Genomic DNA, 17980 nt, shown 5'->3' with positions numbered 1-17980 from the left:
ACAAGGCAGCTCCAGAGCCAAGCCTGTGTCTCTACATGACATGACATGGGGTTTCGTAAAGTTCCTGTCACACATTCAGGACCTTTCCACAACTTTGCTCCCAACCCATCCCCCAACCAAAGTCGGTGCTATAATTTGGGAGTAGAGCTGTGTACCGGTACGCAGTACCGATACTGTACCGGAAAAATTGATTAGGTACAGGTCCAAAATACCTAATCCCTCAGTACCGGTACTGTACCTAAACAATTTCACACCAATTTTATGCCTATTTGTGACCTCAAATGGGTCCCTGTGTAAGGACAGTGTGTTCATGAAAGCAAAAACATCTTAATTTTGCCTATATTTTATCTGAGCATTCGCTAAAAACAAAGAATAAACCTTAACTATCAAGTTTATTTGTTTTTTTTGTTATTAAAGGAGTTCAGAAGAGCATATAAATTGGTTGAATTGTTCAGGTACAGGTTCAGGTCCGGACCTGTACCTAAACCTGTGTACCTGTACCTGTACCTGTACCTAAAATTTGTTTAGGTACACAGCTCTATTTGGGAGTATCCTGGAATCCATCCTATTCGAGCTCCAGTTTGCTCTCCTGATCACATCCAAGCAGAATACGACTTCCCGACTTTGGTTTTTCAAAAATTATAGTCGGATGGTTCACAGCCTCAACGACTGTTCCCACCACAAATGATCTTGCATGAAAGTTCATCTGAGTTGGTAAAATACATACAAAATAAAAATTAAACTGTTCTCCAAGTCAAGGAAATTATCTTAGTGACACTGGAATTTTCCAACAAATCACTTGGTCTTCCAACAAACTTTGGCTCAGTGCTGATGTCACATGTGGACAAAAATCACGTGTCTATTCAGCACTTTGGCCAGATACATGTAGATGATGAAGACCGAGTGATTTGGTCCAAAATACCGGTGAGTCAATTTCCTTGAGTTGGGGAACAGTTTAATTCTTATCACACAGATGATCTTGCTCACGACTAACTCCCGACCATGGCAGTGATCTAGCCAGACCTTTTTAGGGGCCCCCTATGCTATGATTTTGACCCCCTATGCTTTAAATTTGACCCCTATGCTGTCTCAACCTGTAGGAGTGTTTTGGGAGGGAGAACCTTCATAAATCTTGCAAAAAATGAAAAATTAATATAACTTAGCAATTAAGCTATCGCAAAGGGAAAACCTTAACTTCACAAAATCTGTTCCACATTAAACAAGAAAATAGTGTCTCAGGAGGTTATGAGTTTCAAAATATTTTGGCTCAATGTGCAATTTGCGCATGAAATTTGCTCTTCTGTATACCTGACCCCTATCCTATTAAAAATTCCTGGTGAGAACCCTGCATGATCTGGAGCAGGTTGGGAGCCCATGGTTAGCTTTGTGTGACAGGGAAGTACATTTGTAAGGATTGATATGCTGCAGACCCTACAGACAGCATTCCGAAGTGTAGCTATAGCATTGATCAGTTATAGTTACAAATTCCCCTTCCCACTAGTGACTGCAACTGCTGAGTGAATTATTTGACTCAATGAATTTCAAGTTTGACAAAGACCAAATGTTTTTTATTTTGTATCATATTCGAAATATAAAAGACGTTTTGGACACTCAACGGTCGCTCAGTGATTGCTGTCCAGTGGAAAGAGGGCCAAGGTGGCACGTCAGCAGAACATACTGCACCTGCGCGAAACCTGGAGGTTCCACGGTTTTCGTTGGAAGTTGGTCAAAGTTTCAATAGAGTTTTGCTCATTGCAGACAATACCTCTTCCGACACAACATTTCAAAACTTTAGACTGGATGCCTTCCTTGAATGCACTTCAGATACATCCTTAAAAGGGACGTTCTACCGAAGTGCTGTGCACAATACATTACAGGATTCCCCCAGGCACAGTAAACTTTGCCGACGTGCTCGCCTAAGCAGAATAGGAGAATCAGGACGACTCGGACCATTACCAACTCGGCCCATTGCAAATCTGGTCAACTCGGCCCACCGCCCTCGTCAACTCGGCCCATCCACCAAACTGACACAAAATATTGCAAAATAGTTAGACAAGTTTATTTTAATGGAGACCGTGCGTCTTCGTCAGATAATATTGAACTCTGTTGACTCTCAGGTTTTTGAAGGTGTGGGCCGAGCTGACCAGGGTGTTGGGCCGAGCTGACCATTGTGTTGGGCCAAGTTGACCAGGGAGATGGGCCGAGTTGAGTGGGCCGAGTTGGTATTGGTCCGAGTCGCCCGACACTCCAGAAATACGTGGCAGCTGAATCACTTGCCTTGGTAGGAAGGGGCGGGTCATGCAGCATGTTCTGTTTTAGAGGAAGCACACAACAACGGCATGGTCAAACATTAAAAAAAAATCAATGGCATTGAGTGGCGAGTAGACATCAATCACTTTCCGATTAGTGAAAATTACACAGCTCAAGTACTTTCCCAGTTGTGAATGGGGATGGGTTAAGAAATCAGTAGAGGGAATGACAGGCATTCTAGGATAATGCAATCAACCAGGGGGACAAAGTCTTGAAGGCATCTAAAGTGATTTCAGGGCAGTAAAACTTTCAACTTTCTGGTATCTGTATCTGTATCCGTATCGGTATAGCCGGTATAACCGCTCTTCGGCGTAACACACCAGCTTCGCAGGCACGTGGCGCGGCGGCAGCTAGCTATATCACACCAAACGACTTGTTACACTTAATCGTTGCAAATTTAATTGCAAGAGTTGTTTAAAGCTTTCTAGTGATGATGCCCCAACTGTGCTTGGTGGCAACGAGTTCCAGTCTGGTCTTTTTTTAAAATAATGCAGTCTTGAGTTGAATCAAACTTATCCCATTATAGCATACTAATATCCATGAGGCAAAACTGCAATATTGCTGATTGGCTTGTGATGAGTTATTACTTGATGGTACGAAAAATAAAGGGAATTGTCAAGTAGCTTGTTTTGAGGCCATTTCAAACACGTCAAGTACGAAATGATAACGAAAATATGCTGAGAAATGGCAGTAAGCATCAATATCAGAAAGATTTCCTCATCCAGGATATTTTTGTGTTTTGGCGCCCTGAAATTGCTTTGGATGCCTTTGAAGTTGTAAATGACATGAGTTGGCATCACCATTTTCAAAGCCAAACAAGCCTCTATTTCCAAGTAATGGGGCTGCTTTACTTTAAAACACACTGCTGTACTGAACTGTGACTCACCGTGTAGGTGGCTCGAGAGAACAGCTTCATCATTTCCTTCACACTGTCAGAGTACTGGGCTTGGGCGCTACGGAGAACACAACAAAGGCTCTGTGTCAAAGGACATCACTCATTCACACTGACAATCTGCTAGTACATTTTTTGTACATAATTGAATATCCCTTCCGACTATAGCTAGCTTCCTGTGTAGTGCTGCATGCGTACCAGTTCACTGGACTTGGATACGGACTTGTAAGAATGTTTAGGTTCAAGTCCAAAAAAAACTAAAAGTCAAGAACCGAGTCCGGACTTATTACCATAAAAGACCATTTCACACATTTTACCCCTTTTCTTTCCAAACCACCTAAAACCTTCCGTAGATTGCAAAATCTTTGCTGCAAAATGAAGAAAACATTGCCATCGGGCATCATCAAGTACCGGCCTCCATGTTAGGTAGCCAAAGTTTCACCCAGACAACATTGCAAGGTTGCCAACATGCAAGTTTGTCTATGCCATGGGTTTAGGTCCAGACTTACAAGAACTGAACCTAAACCTCTGGACTTGAATCCGGACCTGAACCTAAATGTGGGTTTAGGTATGCAGCACTACTCCGGTGCAGGCTTCCAAGTGGGTGGGAGTTTTGATACTGGGTTAAAATGCGTCATTTTGCCAGAGAAGGTTATGCCGCAAGAGAATGTTATACCCGCAACGGAATATAGACAGTTTATTGCAGATTCATGCCCGAGAGCTAATTGCAAGAACATGAAAACAAATACTAAGTAAACAGTAAAAATGATAATAAAAATGCTAATGCTAATTTGGATATAATTATTGTTGGATTTGATTTCTTTTCTGTGTGCAGTGGAGTACGAAATGGCCGACATTTTGCGAGAAAAAAAATGATGTATGAATTGGGGAGTGTTAGAAATTCAGTTTTTTGTAGGCTGGGAAGGTAAATAAAGCTAGGGAACATTTTGGTGACCATTTTAAATACCTAAATCTCTTTCGGTGCTACAATGAGGGCAATGGCAATATTTTGTAAAATGCATTTCATCCTCCACTACATTAATAATATAAACAGCATATCCTGCACCACCCTCGGTCCCAACCCTCCCGCGAGTCGGATCTCCCTCCGGCCTTCGGGCGATCCAACCCACAGTCGATTATGGCAGGTACAGTATAACCTTCTCTAGAAGCACAACCTTCCTCTGGCGGTATAACGTTCTCTGGCAAAACAAGTTAATGCGATCAGTGAAAGGTAAACTGGTCTATCTTGCGATGAAATGCATGCAACATCTACATGTACTTACCCTACGAAAAACTTAAAATGTTCTCCAACTCAAAATTTGACTCACCAGAAATTTTTGACTGAATCACTCAGTCTTCCTCAGCTATCTGACCCAAATGTTGTGGACACGTGATTTTTCCCACGTGTGACGTCAGCAAAGGGTCAAAGGTTGTCTGAAGTCGATATCGCCCCCCGTCCCGGTTGAGCGATGGTTGAAGTGCCCTGATGTATATGGGCCTCTTTTATGCCTCTCTTGAAGTAATCCTGTTCGGTATCCAAGATTCTGACCCACGTGTCCACAGCATTTGGGTCAGATAGCTGAGGAAGACTGAGTGATTCAGTCGAAAATTTCTGGTGAGTCAAATTTTGAGTTGGAGAACAGTTTTAAGTTTTTCATAAAATGTAATTTACGAACTCAGATGAACTTTCATGCTGATGTACTTACCCTGTTTCCGTCATGTACTCAAACAGTTGCTGGAAGCCCTGTGCTGCCATCTCTGCCATGTTCTTAGTGATACTGGGTAGAGGGCAGGGGGACAGTACAGGCAAGTCATCTGTGTACACAAAATCACAAATAATTAATTTGACATAATAAATATGAATAAGGGTTTCTTTCTTATTCCGTGTATGGACAATTCCTTATCCATAGCATTGTCCTCAGCTTGAATATGGCAACCTAACTTTATGATACCTAGAAAAAAAACACATTTTCAGCTGTTCCAAGACTGTTTTTACCATGTCAAAGCTTTAATAAAGAAAAAAAACTACAAGCAAATGAATGAACAGACTCACATTACTGACAAATGTATTAACCTGAAGCAGTGTTCTACCAAAATCCATCTTTAGGTCAGAATTTTGCCACTCATTGCGGACAAAAATTTTGCCAAATCTGTCATTTTTGACAGACAAAAATTGGTGTGCAAGGAGATGCCACTGAACTTAGAAGCTTAGTCTACATGTACCTGCCCCTAAAAATGCAGGAAACAGCATTTCGGATGGTCAAGATTTAAAAATTTTCTGGGGAAGCATGGCACCAGACCACCTTGGCACCTTTGGTGCTAGACATGATGTTATGTCAAACGAAATTGAGATGACGGAAAAACAATAATAAAATTATAATATTTCCGATTGGCTAGAACGCTGACCTGAAGACTCCATTTTGTCCTCCTCTTCCTTCATGACTGCCTGTTGACTTGCTTCCACCGTCTTCTGTAGACCGTCCAGCCAGTCACTGAAACTCAAACTGATGTCTGCAGACACACTGGGGAAATGAAAGAAAAAAATTAACGGCTCCTACATGGTGGCAAATTGTACACATGTTGGCACATTGGCGCACCAAATCCGACATGTGTTTTTGGCACAGATTGGTAGACAGATTAGCCTAAGAGGCTCGGTAACTCCACCAGGCGTCACTACATCATTAGGGAAGGGAAGGTAGTGTTAGGTGCCTTTCCCAAGGGCAAGACTTTGGGGCATGGTGAGTATCGAACCCAGGATCTTTTGGTTCTGAGTCCAACGCTCTAACTATTGCACAGCAATGCCAGAAAATCTATTTCATTTGATTAAAATTTATTTTATTTTGTTTTAAATGAAAAACTGTTCTTTGGGGAATATGACTTTGTCTGTTTTGACCCATTGGACTTCATGTTTTATACTGTATGTTGTTTTCCTTTGTTTTACTGAATATGATAATGCCGTGTCTTGTAATATGCTGGGCTCCCTCAGAAAACAGCTATCCCAAGCTGGATAGGTCTACCCAGCTGTCTTGAGATTAAATGAATATTAATAGCCGTACACCGTTACAAGATAGACTATGTAAATTCTGTAACAATTCTTGTATTGAAGATGAATCGCATTTTATGCTTGACTGTATATTATATGATAATGAACGTAAATCACTGTTCAGTTCAATTAAGCTCGACAAAAAATGTAAAACATTATCAAAGGAAGACACTTTTAAATATATTAATATCATGTACGAATATAGACGTCATCAATGAAGTATGTATTAGTATATTTCAAAATGTTTCAAAAAGAGAGAAGAAGCCATTAGACCTTAGATCTATACCACTTTATATAATATATTTCTTTTTTAGCATTGTATACCTTAGACCTGATGTTAGCCCTTCTTTATTACTACAATTGTATATTGTTGTTACAGTAGTACTCTCTAGTACATTGTACTTTGTACATCCGTGCATTTATCCCCCCGGGGGAATGAACATGCAATAAAGTTTCATTAAAAAAACTTGGCCAGTATTGAATGAAACCTACGTGTCAGGCTGTATGGTGGTAGAAGGTGGGAGGATGGGGATGACCGTGTTACTGAGGGTTTCACACAGCGGACACAGGAACTCCCCTCGGTCAACCTCGTAGCTCAGGATGTGGCGAAACCGCATCGTCCTCCTCTGCTCCTTGGCTACGATAGCTTCATAAAACCTGTGGGCAAATAAAGTCACCCCAAGGAAAAATGGTAAGTCAGTATATTTGACCAACCTTAAAGACCATATGACACCAATAACACTAAAATACAACCGTTTACTGTTTCTGAAAATAGTCAGACATTATACTATTAATTATAATTACAGTATTATTTAAGGTTTGGACCAAAACTACACTCTTCAATCTGATGTTAGGGTATGTTGAATCTTGCAAATAATCCTTGCAGTTCTTGCTTTCTGCCGCAAAATGATCCAATTATATTCTGCCAATGACGTCACAGTGAAAATGACGATTCAGAACCTGGCACCATTGCTCGTGAAACATATTTATTTGAGCAGCAAACAGAAGCAAACATTTTATAACTTGCAATTGTCCGTAGTATTGAAAAAGATATGTTACAGTATTGTTTGCTTCTCGACCAAAAACTACATGCAGGTTTTGAAATATCTGTGCATGTGCACCTTAGTGCACCCAACATTGGAGTTGTGCACCCAATTTTTTTCTGTGGGTGCACTGGTGCACCCAAATAATTTTGTAGGTATTTTTGTACATAATTTATTATCAAATGTATATATGATAATTATACATGTACAGGATATTCTTGGCATCAATGTGTCAGAAAAATAATAAAATCTTTACTGTACTACTTGTATAAGATTTTGAAGTTACATGTAGCTCCCATTTTAGCTTCAAGCTAAGAAGAGGAGCAGTAAGATCTGTAATTAGGTTTTGTTTTATATGGTGCACCCCAAAAAATTTTTTGTGCAACTAATTTTTTTAGGTTGGGTGCACCAGTGCACCTATTCGCAAAAATGAATTTAATTAAATTAATAAAACGAAATTAATTTTTGCGAATAGGTTGGGTGCACCAGGGTCTGACACTGGTGCACCCAACCTATAAATTTAGGTGCACATAAAATTTTTGGGGTGCACCATATAAAATGAAACCTAATTACAGATCTTATTGCTCCTATTCTTAGCTTGAATCTGAAATGGGAGCTAACTTCAAAATCTTATTAATAAACAAGTACTACAACAAAGATTTTCTGACACAGATGCCAAAAATATCCAGTATTACTGTATACATTTAATATGTAAAACAATACCTACAAAAATATTTAGGTGCACTGGTGCACCCACAGAAAAAAAATTGGGTGCACAGCTCCAATTTTGGGTGCACTAAGGTGCACATGCACCCAGTATTTTGAGCCCTGACAAAGTGTGTAGGACTTAGTGCTGCATACCGGTTCACTAGACTTGGATCCGGACTTGTAAGAATGTTTAGGTTCAAGTCCAAAAAAAACTAAAAGTCAAGAACCGAGTCCGGACTTATTACCATAAAAGACCATTTCACATACCCCTTTCCTTTCCAAACCACCTAAAACCTTCCGTAGATGGAAAATGAAGAAAACATTGCCATCGGGCATCATCAAGTACCGGCCTCCATGTTACATGGCCAAAGTTTCACCCAGACAACATTGCAAGGTTGCCAACATGCAAGTTTGTCTATGCCATGGGTTTAGGTCCGGACTTAAAGTCTGAAACTGAACCTAAACCTCTGGACTTGAATCTGGACCTGAACCTAAATGTGGGTTTAGGTATGCAGCACTAGTAGGACTACATGTAGGTCTAACCTCTGCCAGCAGTCTGCGTGCATGACGTGTCCACAGGTGCTGGTGTGGACTCCATGGTACAGGTCTGGACTCACCAGCAATGGGTCGTACTTATCTGTTATAACATACAGCAAAAACAACCAACATCAGGATCTGTTCAAATGGAACACCAGTCAACAATGATGTAAACTTTGTAAACTATTTTGTATGAGCTGCTGTTGTTCTAGTATTACTAGACACTTAATATACACATTGTACATTAAGGCTTATTTTTACAACAAAAAGTATTATTATAGTGACTTTTGTAAGGACTTTGTTGAAGACTGGGTTTAAAATCCATCTCTAAACAATCGATGTTGTGAATGAACTTTATGAAATATATATATTTTGATGATGATGAAACAATACTAGTCACAAATTCAAAGAAAATTACAATGGAAGAAACAAGGAGATTACTTATGTGTTACTTATCTGTTACTTGTCTGTCACTTACCTGGGTCCTCTAACCCCTTGCCTCTGGATTTTGATAGAGCGGTAGACCTGAATTGGAATAAATATAGAATTTATTTCATAAAGTTTGTTACAAAACGTAAGCATGGAAAAAACTGATGTGCCAATTCTTGTTTCTCCACTAGTTATGCTCACACAAATGGTAATTATAATTATAGTAACACACTTTTTTCTCTCTTTTTTCTTATTAAAAAAACACCAATTTAATTTGTTGGTTCTCGGATTTGCCTCTTCATTTTTTTCTGATTTGCAAATAAGAAAAGATTCTGGCTCTGAATCAACTCAAAATGCTCATATTTTGCCCCCAACAGTTGAGGAAAGTCTTTCTCTTGAGGCGTCTTGCCTAGTACTTGTTACAGTTTTTCCATCTACAGTGTCTCAATGCAGTGATTTGATTATAAGTTCAAAATTCATTGTTCAAATATCAACCTAGCCTTTTGTGTTCACTTCATGGCTCCTATCGTAGCATTTGGGGCTATAATAATACAATGTCATGTAGGATGCCTTGACCTGTTTTTATTTGTTTTTGCGCCCTGTCGCTTCACATTTTTTCTGAAAAAAATCTGAGAACCAACAAATCAAATTGGTGTGGCCTAAAACTGTAAAACCTGTACACTGTAAATAAAACAGACTCTTGTGAAAACTGTGTGGTGTAGTGGATAGAACATCCGACTGTCAAGCAAGGGGACCCAGGTTCAATCCCCAGGGTTGGACCCAGACATGTCCGGACTTGAACCCAGACGTTGTGTCCTTGTTAAAACACGTATCACTCGTTCTCATTCAAATGTACAAAATGCTGTCGCCACTCTTTATGACTAGGTCTGAGCCAAATCATGGACCTCATTGTTGCTTTTTTCACTTTCCCACTACACTTACTATGTTTCACGAAAAATGCACCACAAACCTAGGTTTGATTAATGACTTGAGAGAAATTATGGTCGCGGGTTGGATTTCTCCCCCTAAAAAGCGGCTGTCGCCTGAGACGAAATAGAAACTTTAAAAAGCAGCCTAAAACGTAGAAATTTGATTACGGCAGTAGTTTTCTGCCTGGTGAAGTCGGATGGCCAGGCCCTCTGATTGATCAAGTCAGATCGCTCCTGTCACTATTCCTGTACGCCGTGCGAGGTGTTTCATACCTGTCGCCAAGTTCTGTAACATCCGTTACCGCTCAAGTAAGACGGTCGTGCAGTTTAGATAGAGTCACATATAAGACATGAAATTGCCATTTTGATGACTTGTAGCAAGTTTTCTAGGTTTCTAAGAGAAGAAGAGAAGAGTGTGTGCTGTCATTTGTAGCCACATTCGCTGAACAAATTGTTTTACAGTAATAAATGTAACATCCGTTACCATTGTTTTTACTTTCAATTTTAGTTTCTTCACCTGGTATATAAAAAGTCGCCCAGTTTTAAAATGTCCGTACTTATGCCCTCTTGTTCTCAAATGATGAAGATAAAAACTGCAGATCTTCTTGGAGAAATAAACAAAAACGTCCGTTTTGTAACATCCGTTACCGGTAACGGAAGTTACACGTGTAGCGGAAAAGACGTAACAAGAGATTGAATTTCCCTTCCCTATGCACCATAAACATAATAGTTGGAAATAAAGTAGAAAAAATAATGGATCCGAAGAAAAATAACCCTCTGTGGCGTCAACAGACTCAGATGTTCTACTCCTCTTTGCTTCCAAAGATATTTTTTCCTACTTCTATACACTACACTGTGCTAAATTCTTTATGTGTTCAATACGTGTATATTTACCTGTAAATAATGAGTTGACAGAAGCACTTTCATAGATACTGACGCCTAAACTAAAGGCTTTTGAAGTGATGTCATGAATACAAGCTTTATCGTACACCCAATTCATGTTGATGTTCCAGCGTTTTTGCCGCACAAAAAATTGCATTGTTTACATATGTCTTATCTAAGTGCATAAATTTTCGGTAACTTCCCATGGCAATTAAGCTGTCCTTTTTGGTAATCATTAATTGAGATGTTTTCCTAAAAAATAAGGTAGGTTTGCCTGAAAAAACAGATCATCGATTTTTCAACCCCAAAAATCACCATTTTGTACATTTCAATGAGAACGAGCCGTATTTCCCCCCTCAGTTAGAGGGATCCCAGGCCCTACTAGAGTTTGGGTTGGCGTTAGGAAGGGCATACAGCCGTAAAAATCTTGCTTCAACAAAAAGACTTGAACTTCGTGCAAGCAAGTCTAACCCCCGGTTTGGGGAAAAATGATGTTTCTTTTTTAAATTTATTCCACCTTGAAAATGTACAGTACAATTGTAGCAGTACAAACTCTTCGGCCTAAGCCGTTTTTCAAGAGGTCAAGGGGAGGTAGGTCAGTGGTCTTTGCAAATTCTTCAGTTCAGTTACAATTAGTCGTATAATTACAATATATATTAAATATTGTACAAAGTATACAAAAACCAAACACTATCTCGGTTCGTATATCTCACCAGTATCAAGCATCCAAATTTCAGTTCACAAATTTAGTCATTCTAACTTGTAGCTTGACGCAGCCAGTTTTTAAAAGCTGCAACTGACGTGGCCATTCTTAGCTCATTGGACAAGTTATTCCACAGTACTGAGCCTGAGTAGGAAATCGATCTTCTGTACACTTCCCGACGAACCCTTGGCACATACAAAAGGTCAGATACACTTTGCCGCGTGGTTCTTACTGCCCTATCACTACAGTATGTAAAGTTTAACATTAAAACGGTAAACAGACCTCTGTACGTATGCTGCCAGCACCACACACTTGTTCCCTGCTGACACCTCCTGGTCTTCCTGACACAGGATACAGGTGGAGGTGGTCAGCGTTACGTGGGTGGCCGGACTCCTGTCTGGACCCACCGCCACCGGGTGCTGGCTGCTGACCACCAGGGGACTGGTCATATGGTGAACAAGATGATTAGAATAGACGAAATGCAAAAAGCTGTTTAAAGATGTTACCGTGACGTGTATACACAAGGACTTTAAAGGAGTTAGTTTAGGTAGCACGTCGGCAGAACGTACTGCGCCTGCGCAGAACCCTGTATTTTCACGGTTTTCGATGGATTTTTGGTCAAAGTTGCATCAGAATTTTGACTGTTGCAGAGAATATCTTTTCCGACATAACATTTGGAAACTGCAGACGAGATGTTTTCCTTTTATATGCGCGAATACGACCTTATATGAGACGTTTTGCCGAAGTGCTATGTACATGCAATACATTACAGGTTTCGCGCAGGTGCAGTGCGTTCTGCCGACGTGCTAGTTTAGGTATGTTTGATTCAATTTTTTTTTTCAACTGCCCAGTCAACCCAGTCCTCCACACAGTGCAGATTACAACACGTCATGTACAAATTTATCTTCATGGGGATTTAATTTCAAGCTAGAAGGTAAAAGGAGTTTGTTGCAGTGATTTAAGTTTGCACTGTTGCACAAGTTACATAAAACAATTATGTAAATACATGTGTACATATTTTGATGCAACTGAGGACTCTGGGAGTTACAGAGATTCTTTAATAAACAAACAAACAAACAAACAAACAAACTGACCTTCCTTCTACTTCCATGGATGGACTAGAAGACAGATCTGTGCCCGTGGCCTCGAACAGTTCCAGGTTGTCCCTGATGAAGGACTTCTGCATGTCTGACATCTGGGCCAGGATCTTCTCCCTCCTCTTCCTGGCTGCCTCAGCCTTCTTCTTCCTCTCAGCGTCAGTCTTACTCTTACTGGACACCTTCTTGGCCTTCTGGGCGTCGCTCGCTCCCGGTTTCTGCTCTTTCAGAGCTTTAACCTCATCAAATCTCTGGAAAAAGGCAATAGAAAGAAGTCGAGGCAAACTTAGGGTTAACTTCATCGACATTCACCTCGGATTGGACACTAACTTGGCTGATTAGTAAAGGAAATTCGATCTCTGAAGGAGGACAGAGTGTTCATTGTTTATTATCATATATCCAGGTGACGTTGCCCAATCAGAAGGCTCCATTCCACATTCCTTATGATGCCGTAATGTCACAAATAGAATCAAAACCAGGTATTTATTCATCCCAATCCATACATTAAACAACCCAATAATCACCCACATATGACCTCGGGTGACCCATATAGAATACGATTCTCTTCTAAAAAATCCAAAAATAACTTGAGTTGTGTTCCAATGACCTCGGGTGACTCCCATAAGAACACCTGTTCCCTGCCTGTGACCCAGATAGAACGTGAACAAGCCCCAGTGACCTCAGGTGACTCCAGATGGAACAAATTTTCTATGTTCTATTCAGAACATAGAACCTAAACCCCACTAAAGGGTTTGGGTTGGCGTTAGGAAGAGCATCCAGCCGTAAAAATCTTGCTTCAAAAAAAAAAAGACTTGTACTTGGTGCAAGCACGTCTAACCCCCGGTTGGGGAAAAATGACGTTAAATTTGGTTTTAAAAAAAAAATAGGAAGAAAGAGAAAAGAAAAATTAGTTGTCTTACATCAATCACCCATGTCAGGAGATCTGCATGGTTCTGGATCCTTGGCTTTCCCAGCAAGTCATGAAGAGCTGCATACAGGCTACTAGAGCCCCCTGGCACATGTTAAGAAAAGTGCAGTCAAACAACTGAACAGACCAGACCAGGTTGATTTCAAACCTAACCCTTAGAAAACTGTGCAGTTACTGTACTTGTATTATCTACTTCTCTGTATCTATGACGAGGAATGCTATAATGGACCTATACCATTATTACGTCACAGTTTGTTTACCTGTTCTAAAGAACATTCTAGAACGGTCAGTTAAAGAATAAAGATCATTTCAAAGTTTTCAAAGTAAGGTATGTCTGATTTTTGCTGCGTCTAGTTGTGTTGACACAGCATTACATGCCGCATGGGTGACTTAGTTGTGACATTAGACGAAAGTTAGTACTGTATTAAAAGCCTTATATCAGGCTAACGCTACACAAACACACACCACGGTACGCACCCCTGTACAATATAAAGTTGATTGACCGGCATTCATTGCGGTAAACAAACTGTGACGTAATAATGGCATGGGTCCATTGAGATCCTTTGAACAAAGACAATTTGATGAAAAACATAAGACATCAAATACAATATCAGTAAGGATATCTGTCTGATACTGCCTATTTTAGTCATCATTTTTTGTTCTGCTTGTACCGAGTAATTTAATTTTGTGGCATGATACACCAGTGTACAAAATACTTTTTTGAACCAGGTTGTCCAGTGGGCAACTTACGGCAGAAATTAGGTACATGAATGCCCATCAGAATTTTAGGTTGCCCCACCTTGCTTGTCGCACCGCCTGGATAATTGCACCAAAAGCGCTGACAAATGCGTGGTGCAACTAAGCAGCTTCCTCTGTATAAGTTACTACTTTCCTCAAATTAAGTAATGTTACATACACAAGCCTTTGACAATATTTCTAACAGCCTTTAGTTAACTTGTACTAGTAATGGCCATTAAGACCTCAAATTAAAAAGCATTTGCCGGATACAGTGGTGCAAGCCAAGTGGGCATTTTTGGGGGAGGGGGGGGGGCATCCTTAAAATTCAGGTAGCGCTAGGTTCAAAAATAGGTTGCCCCAGGTAAAATTTGGGCAACTGGGCAACCAGGTATTTTGCACGCTGTACACCTTTGCCCACTCTGCCAAAAGTGGTACAACTTCACAGAGACTAAGAATGTGTCCAATATACTCTAATGTGTTTTTAACTAAAAATATTTCAATTTTTGGTGCAAAAATGATACATAATGTGCCTTTAATCCAATCTAACAGCTTACCTTCTGTAGCTTTCTTGACAAAGTTGAAGCGTATGTACGGGCTCGTCTGGTACAGTCTCTTCTCCTCATTCAGTGCCATGCCAACTAGATGAAGGGCCTGCACAACAAACATCCATCATTTTGACAACATTGATAAAAAGGGTGATTTTGAATTTGCATCATAAGCTAAGAATGAGCTTCTTTAACTCTGAAAATTGAGCAAAACATTTTAATTTGACTGAGGGTAGCAGAACACAGATTTTGACCTATGGGGATTTCTATAGTAACAAAAAGTTATATAAGGCCACACCAATTCAATTTCTTGGTTGACAGATTCGCCCGCTTCATTTTTTTCTGATTTGCAAATAAAAATAAAAATTGAGAATCAACTGCAAAATGCTCATATTTTGCTAGGAACAGTTGAAAACAGTCCTTTTCTTCCTAGTTGTTACTGTGTTATTCCATCTTTCAATACAGTGGTATCATTAAAAGTTCAAAATTCATTGGTTTAAATTTTGAACTAGTCTGGTGTGTTGACTTCATGGCTCCTATCGTACCATTTTGGGCCATAATAGGATGCCTAGGCCTGTTTTTATTTTTATTTTTTTTCGCCCACCCGCTCCATTATTTTTCAACAAAAATCTGTTAACCAAGAAATTAAATTGGTGTGGCCTAAGGACCCAGAATTGACTCACTTCAATGTCAGTGGTAAAAACTACATTGTATTATATAATATAATTATACAGTAGTAGGGTGCACTAGAGAAACATGGTCAAATAATAATTATGTTAAAACTTACAATGTAATCTAGACAATAACTGAAAACAATTTTTTTAAACAATTTGATAAAACTGCAGTCGACTCACACTGGTATACACAGTCAAACAGGAAAAACTTTACAATCCAAATCATATGGTCTGATTAATAAAGGCCCATGTATTTCTATATCACACAGCACAGTTTACTCCTGGCTACCTCTCACACAAGGCTTGAAGAATTTTGTCCACACTACTTTGTATATATACGTGCATCAGAGACTCTGGGGGTTGTCCTTTCATACAACTGTGTTCTGTCACATGCATATGGGGGTGCCGCAAGGGAGTATTCTGGGCCCATTGCTATTCCAATTGCATTTGCTGCTGCAATGATTGCAAATTACGCTGCTGCAATGATTGTGAGAAGGCCACTGAAAAAGTTCACCCACCCTATGCACCATGGCCTCTGTCCATGACCTGGACCTGGAAGAGTTGACCCTACGGAAGACTGTCCGAATGGTGTGGACGAACACATCACACTCCAGGACATTCACCAGGCTGCTGAACTCCTTACTCAGGGCAGGCATCTCCGGCGGAGGGCAGGCTGGAGGAGGGGCAAAGATGTCCATCATAATTAGCAGTTCAACCAATGATAGCAAGGCAATTAGTAGTTTGACCAATGAGGGAGTGGCTGCATGTCAGCTGAACTCCTTACTCAGGGCAGGCATCTCAGGAGGAGGGCAGGCTGGAGGAGGGGCAAAGATGTCCATCATAATTAGCAGTTCAACCAATGATAGCAAGGCAATTAGTAGTTTGACCAATGAGAGAGTGGCTGCATGTCAGCTGAACTCCTTACTCAGGGCAGGCATCTCCGGGGAAGGGCAGGCTGGAGGATAGGCAGAAATGTCCATCATAATTAGCAGTTCAACCAATGATAGCAAGGCAATTAGCAGTTTGACCAATGAGAGAGTGGCTGCATGTCTGCTGAACTCCTTACTCAGGGCAGGCATCTCCGGCGGAGGGCGGGCTGCAGCAGGGGCAAAGATGTCCATCATAATTTAGCAATTCAACCAATGATAGCAAGGCAATTTAGTAGTTTGACCAATGATGGAGTGGCTGCATGCCTGTCAAATATTTCTGTGTTTAGAAGGAGGTGAGCTGGGCTATGGGATCAGTCATGGTTACCATATTTTTGGCTCTTATGATTACTTGAGGCTTTGAGAGAAACCATCCACATATTTTCTTATCCGATGAACACATGGATACTACCACTACTACCACTAATATTACTACTAATTGCAATAAAGTTTGCAATAAAGTTAAAAAATAAATGCTAATTTCAAACCTCCATTACTTACCAGTACTTTCTCCTTCTTGCTTTTTCCTCTTCAACTGAGCTTCTTCTGACTGTAGCAGGAAACCAGTCACAATGTCAACACTTTGTGGTTAATATGTCTACATGAAAGTTTAAAGTTGAACTCAACATGTCAAAGCAACTCTTAACAAACCGGTTTAACACCTTTTCGGCCACCGTAACTGTTAATTTTGAGCGAGTCTGCAAAATTTGAGTACTAGTAAGTAGTAGCAATGAGGGCATATCAAATTTTATCTTAACTGTAGCATTTTTAACAACCTTTTGATAAATTACTCTTTTGAGATATTTAAATATTTGTAATACTAGTATCATGGTGTTTTTAAGATTTTGAACAATTGTTACATTATTTCTATCCCTATGTGTGTAAACAGCTGTGTGTTGCATTAATTTTGTAATACAAATATTGTAATAATTTTGTAATTTGTAACCAGACCCAACAATTCAGACAAATGCATCAATGTAGGCTGCCAGTGGGTCCTGGGATTTATTTGTTCAACAACTTACAATAAACCCGTCTATAATTTAAAAAAGGCCTCTGTGACATAAACAAAACACATCTGCACATCTGTATCAAGCATGGTCTAGACAAGAACTGTTTACAAGGTAGGGGCCTTTACCTTTAACCTTCTACAATGTCATGCATAGTTCAAACCGCTAATTCTGTTAGGGTGACATTAAGCAACATTACTGGGGTAAGGTTTCAAAATATATGATTACAGAATGACTAAAAGCTAGTAGAGAGATAAATCTCTTTGAGTACTCTAGCGGACAATTGAGAAAACAGCAGATCTCTTTGGATTAGGCATTGTTCTCCCAAATTCTATCTCAGATCTCTTCCAGTCTCTTACAAGTCTCTTTTTTAAAACTGTTTTCTTACATAATTTTCCATTGTTTGAAAAGTCTCTTTCAAAATCACCTGTGAAAACATGGCTGCCATGTTGTTGTTTTTATGTCATTGTTAGGGTTAGACGCTAATCCCCATTTAATTATCTATTGTTCAAAACAATTGATTGCATCTGAGGGGGTCCAACCTCAGGTGTCAAGAAGGAATCTACTGTAACAGCAGTTCTCTTTGGAG

At 40.0% G+C, this 17980-nt stretch overlaps 1 protein-coding gene across 1 annotated transcript in view; it reads right to left on the bottom strand.

Moving 5' to 3' along the window:
- Nucleotides 1-17980, bottom strand: part of LOC109476975 (E3 ubiquitin-protein ligase UBR2-like) — a 99005-nt gene that overhangs the window by 16415 nt on the left and 64610 nt on the right. The window contains exons 32-44 of the mRNA XM_019777992.1: nt 16886-16934; nt 15977-16131; nt 14794-14890; nt 13494-13585; nt 12571-12824; nt 11759-11917; nt 9012-9058; nt 8540-8633; nt 6738-6902; nt 5609-5724; nt 4909-5017; nt 3197-3263; nt 2278-2310 (exon numbers count right to left, since the gene is read on the bottom strand). Coding sequence (XP_019633551.1) covers nt 2278-2310; nt 3197-3263; nt 4909-5017; nt 5609-5724; nt 6738-6902; nt 8540-8633; nt 9012-9058; nt 11759-11917; nt 12571-12824; nt 13494-13585; nt 14794-14890; nt 15977-16131; nt 16886-16934 — 1437 coding nt within the window. The remainder of the gene's footprint in view (nt 1-2277; nt 2311-3196; nt 3264-4908; nt 5018-5608; nt 5725-6737; nt 6903-8539; nt 8634-9011; nt 9059-11758; nt 11918-12570; nt 12825-13493; nt 13586-14793; nt 14891-15976; nt 16132-16885; nt 16935-17980) is intronic.

The sequence above is a fragment of the Branchiostoma belcheri genome, unplaced genomic scaffold (assembly GCF_001625305.1).
Source record: "Branchiostoma belcheri isolate BF01 breed outbred unplaced genomic scaffold, Haploidv18h27 scaffold4, whole genome shotgun sequence".
Lineage (NCBI taxonomy): Eukaryota > Metazoa > Chordata > Leptocardii > Amphioxiformes > Branchiostomatidae > Branchiostoma > Branchiostoma belcheri.
The sequence above is the reverse complement of the archived record's forward strand: the minus strand, read 5'-3'. Positions and strand labels throughout refer to the sequence as shown.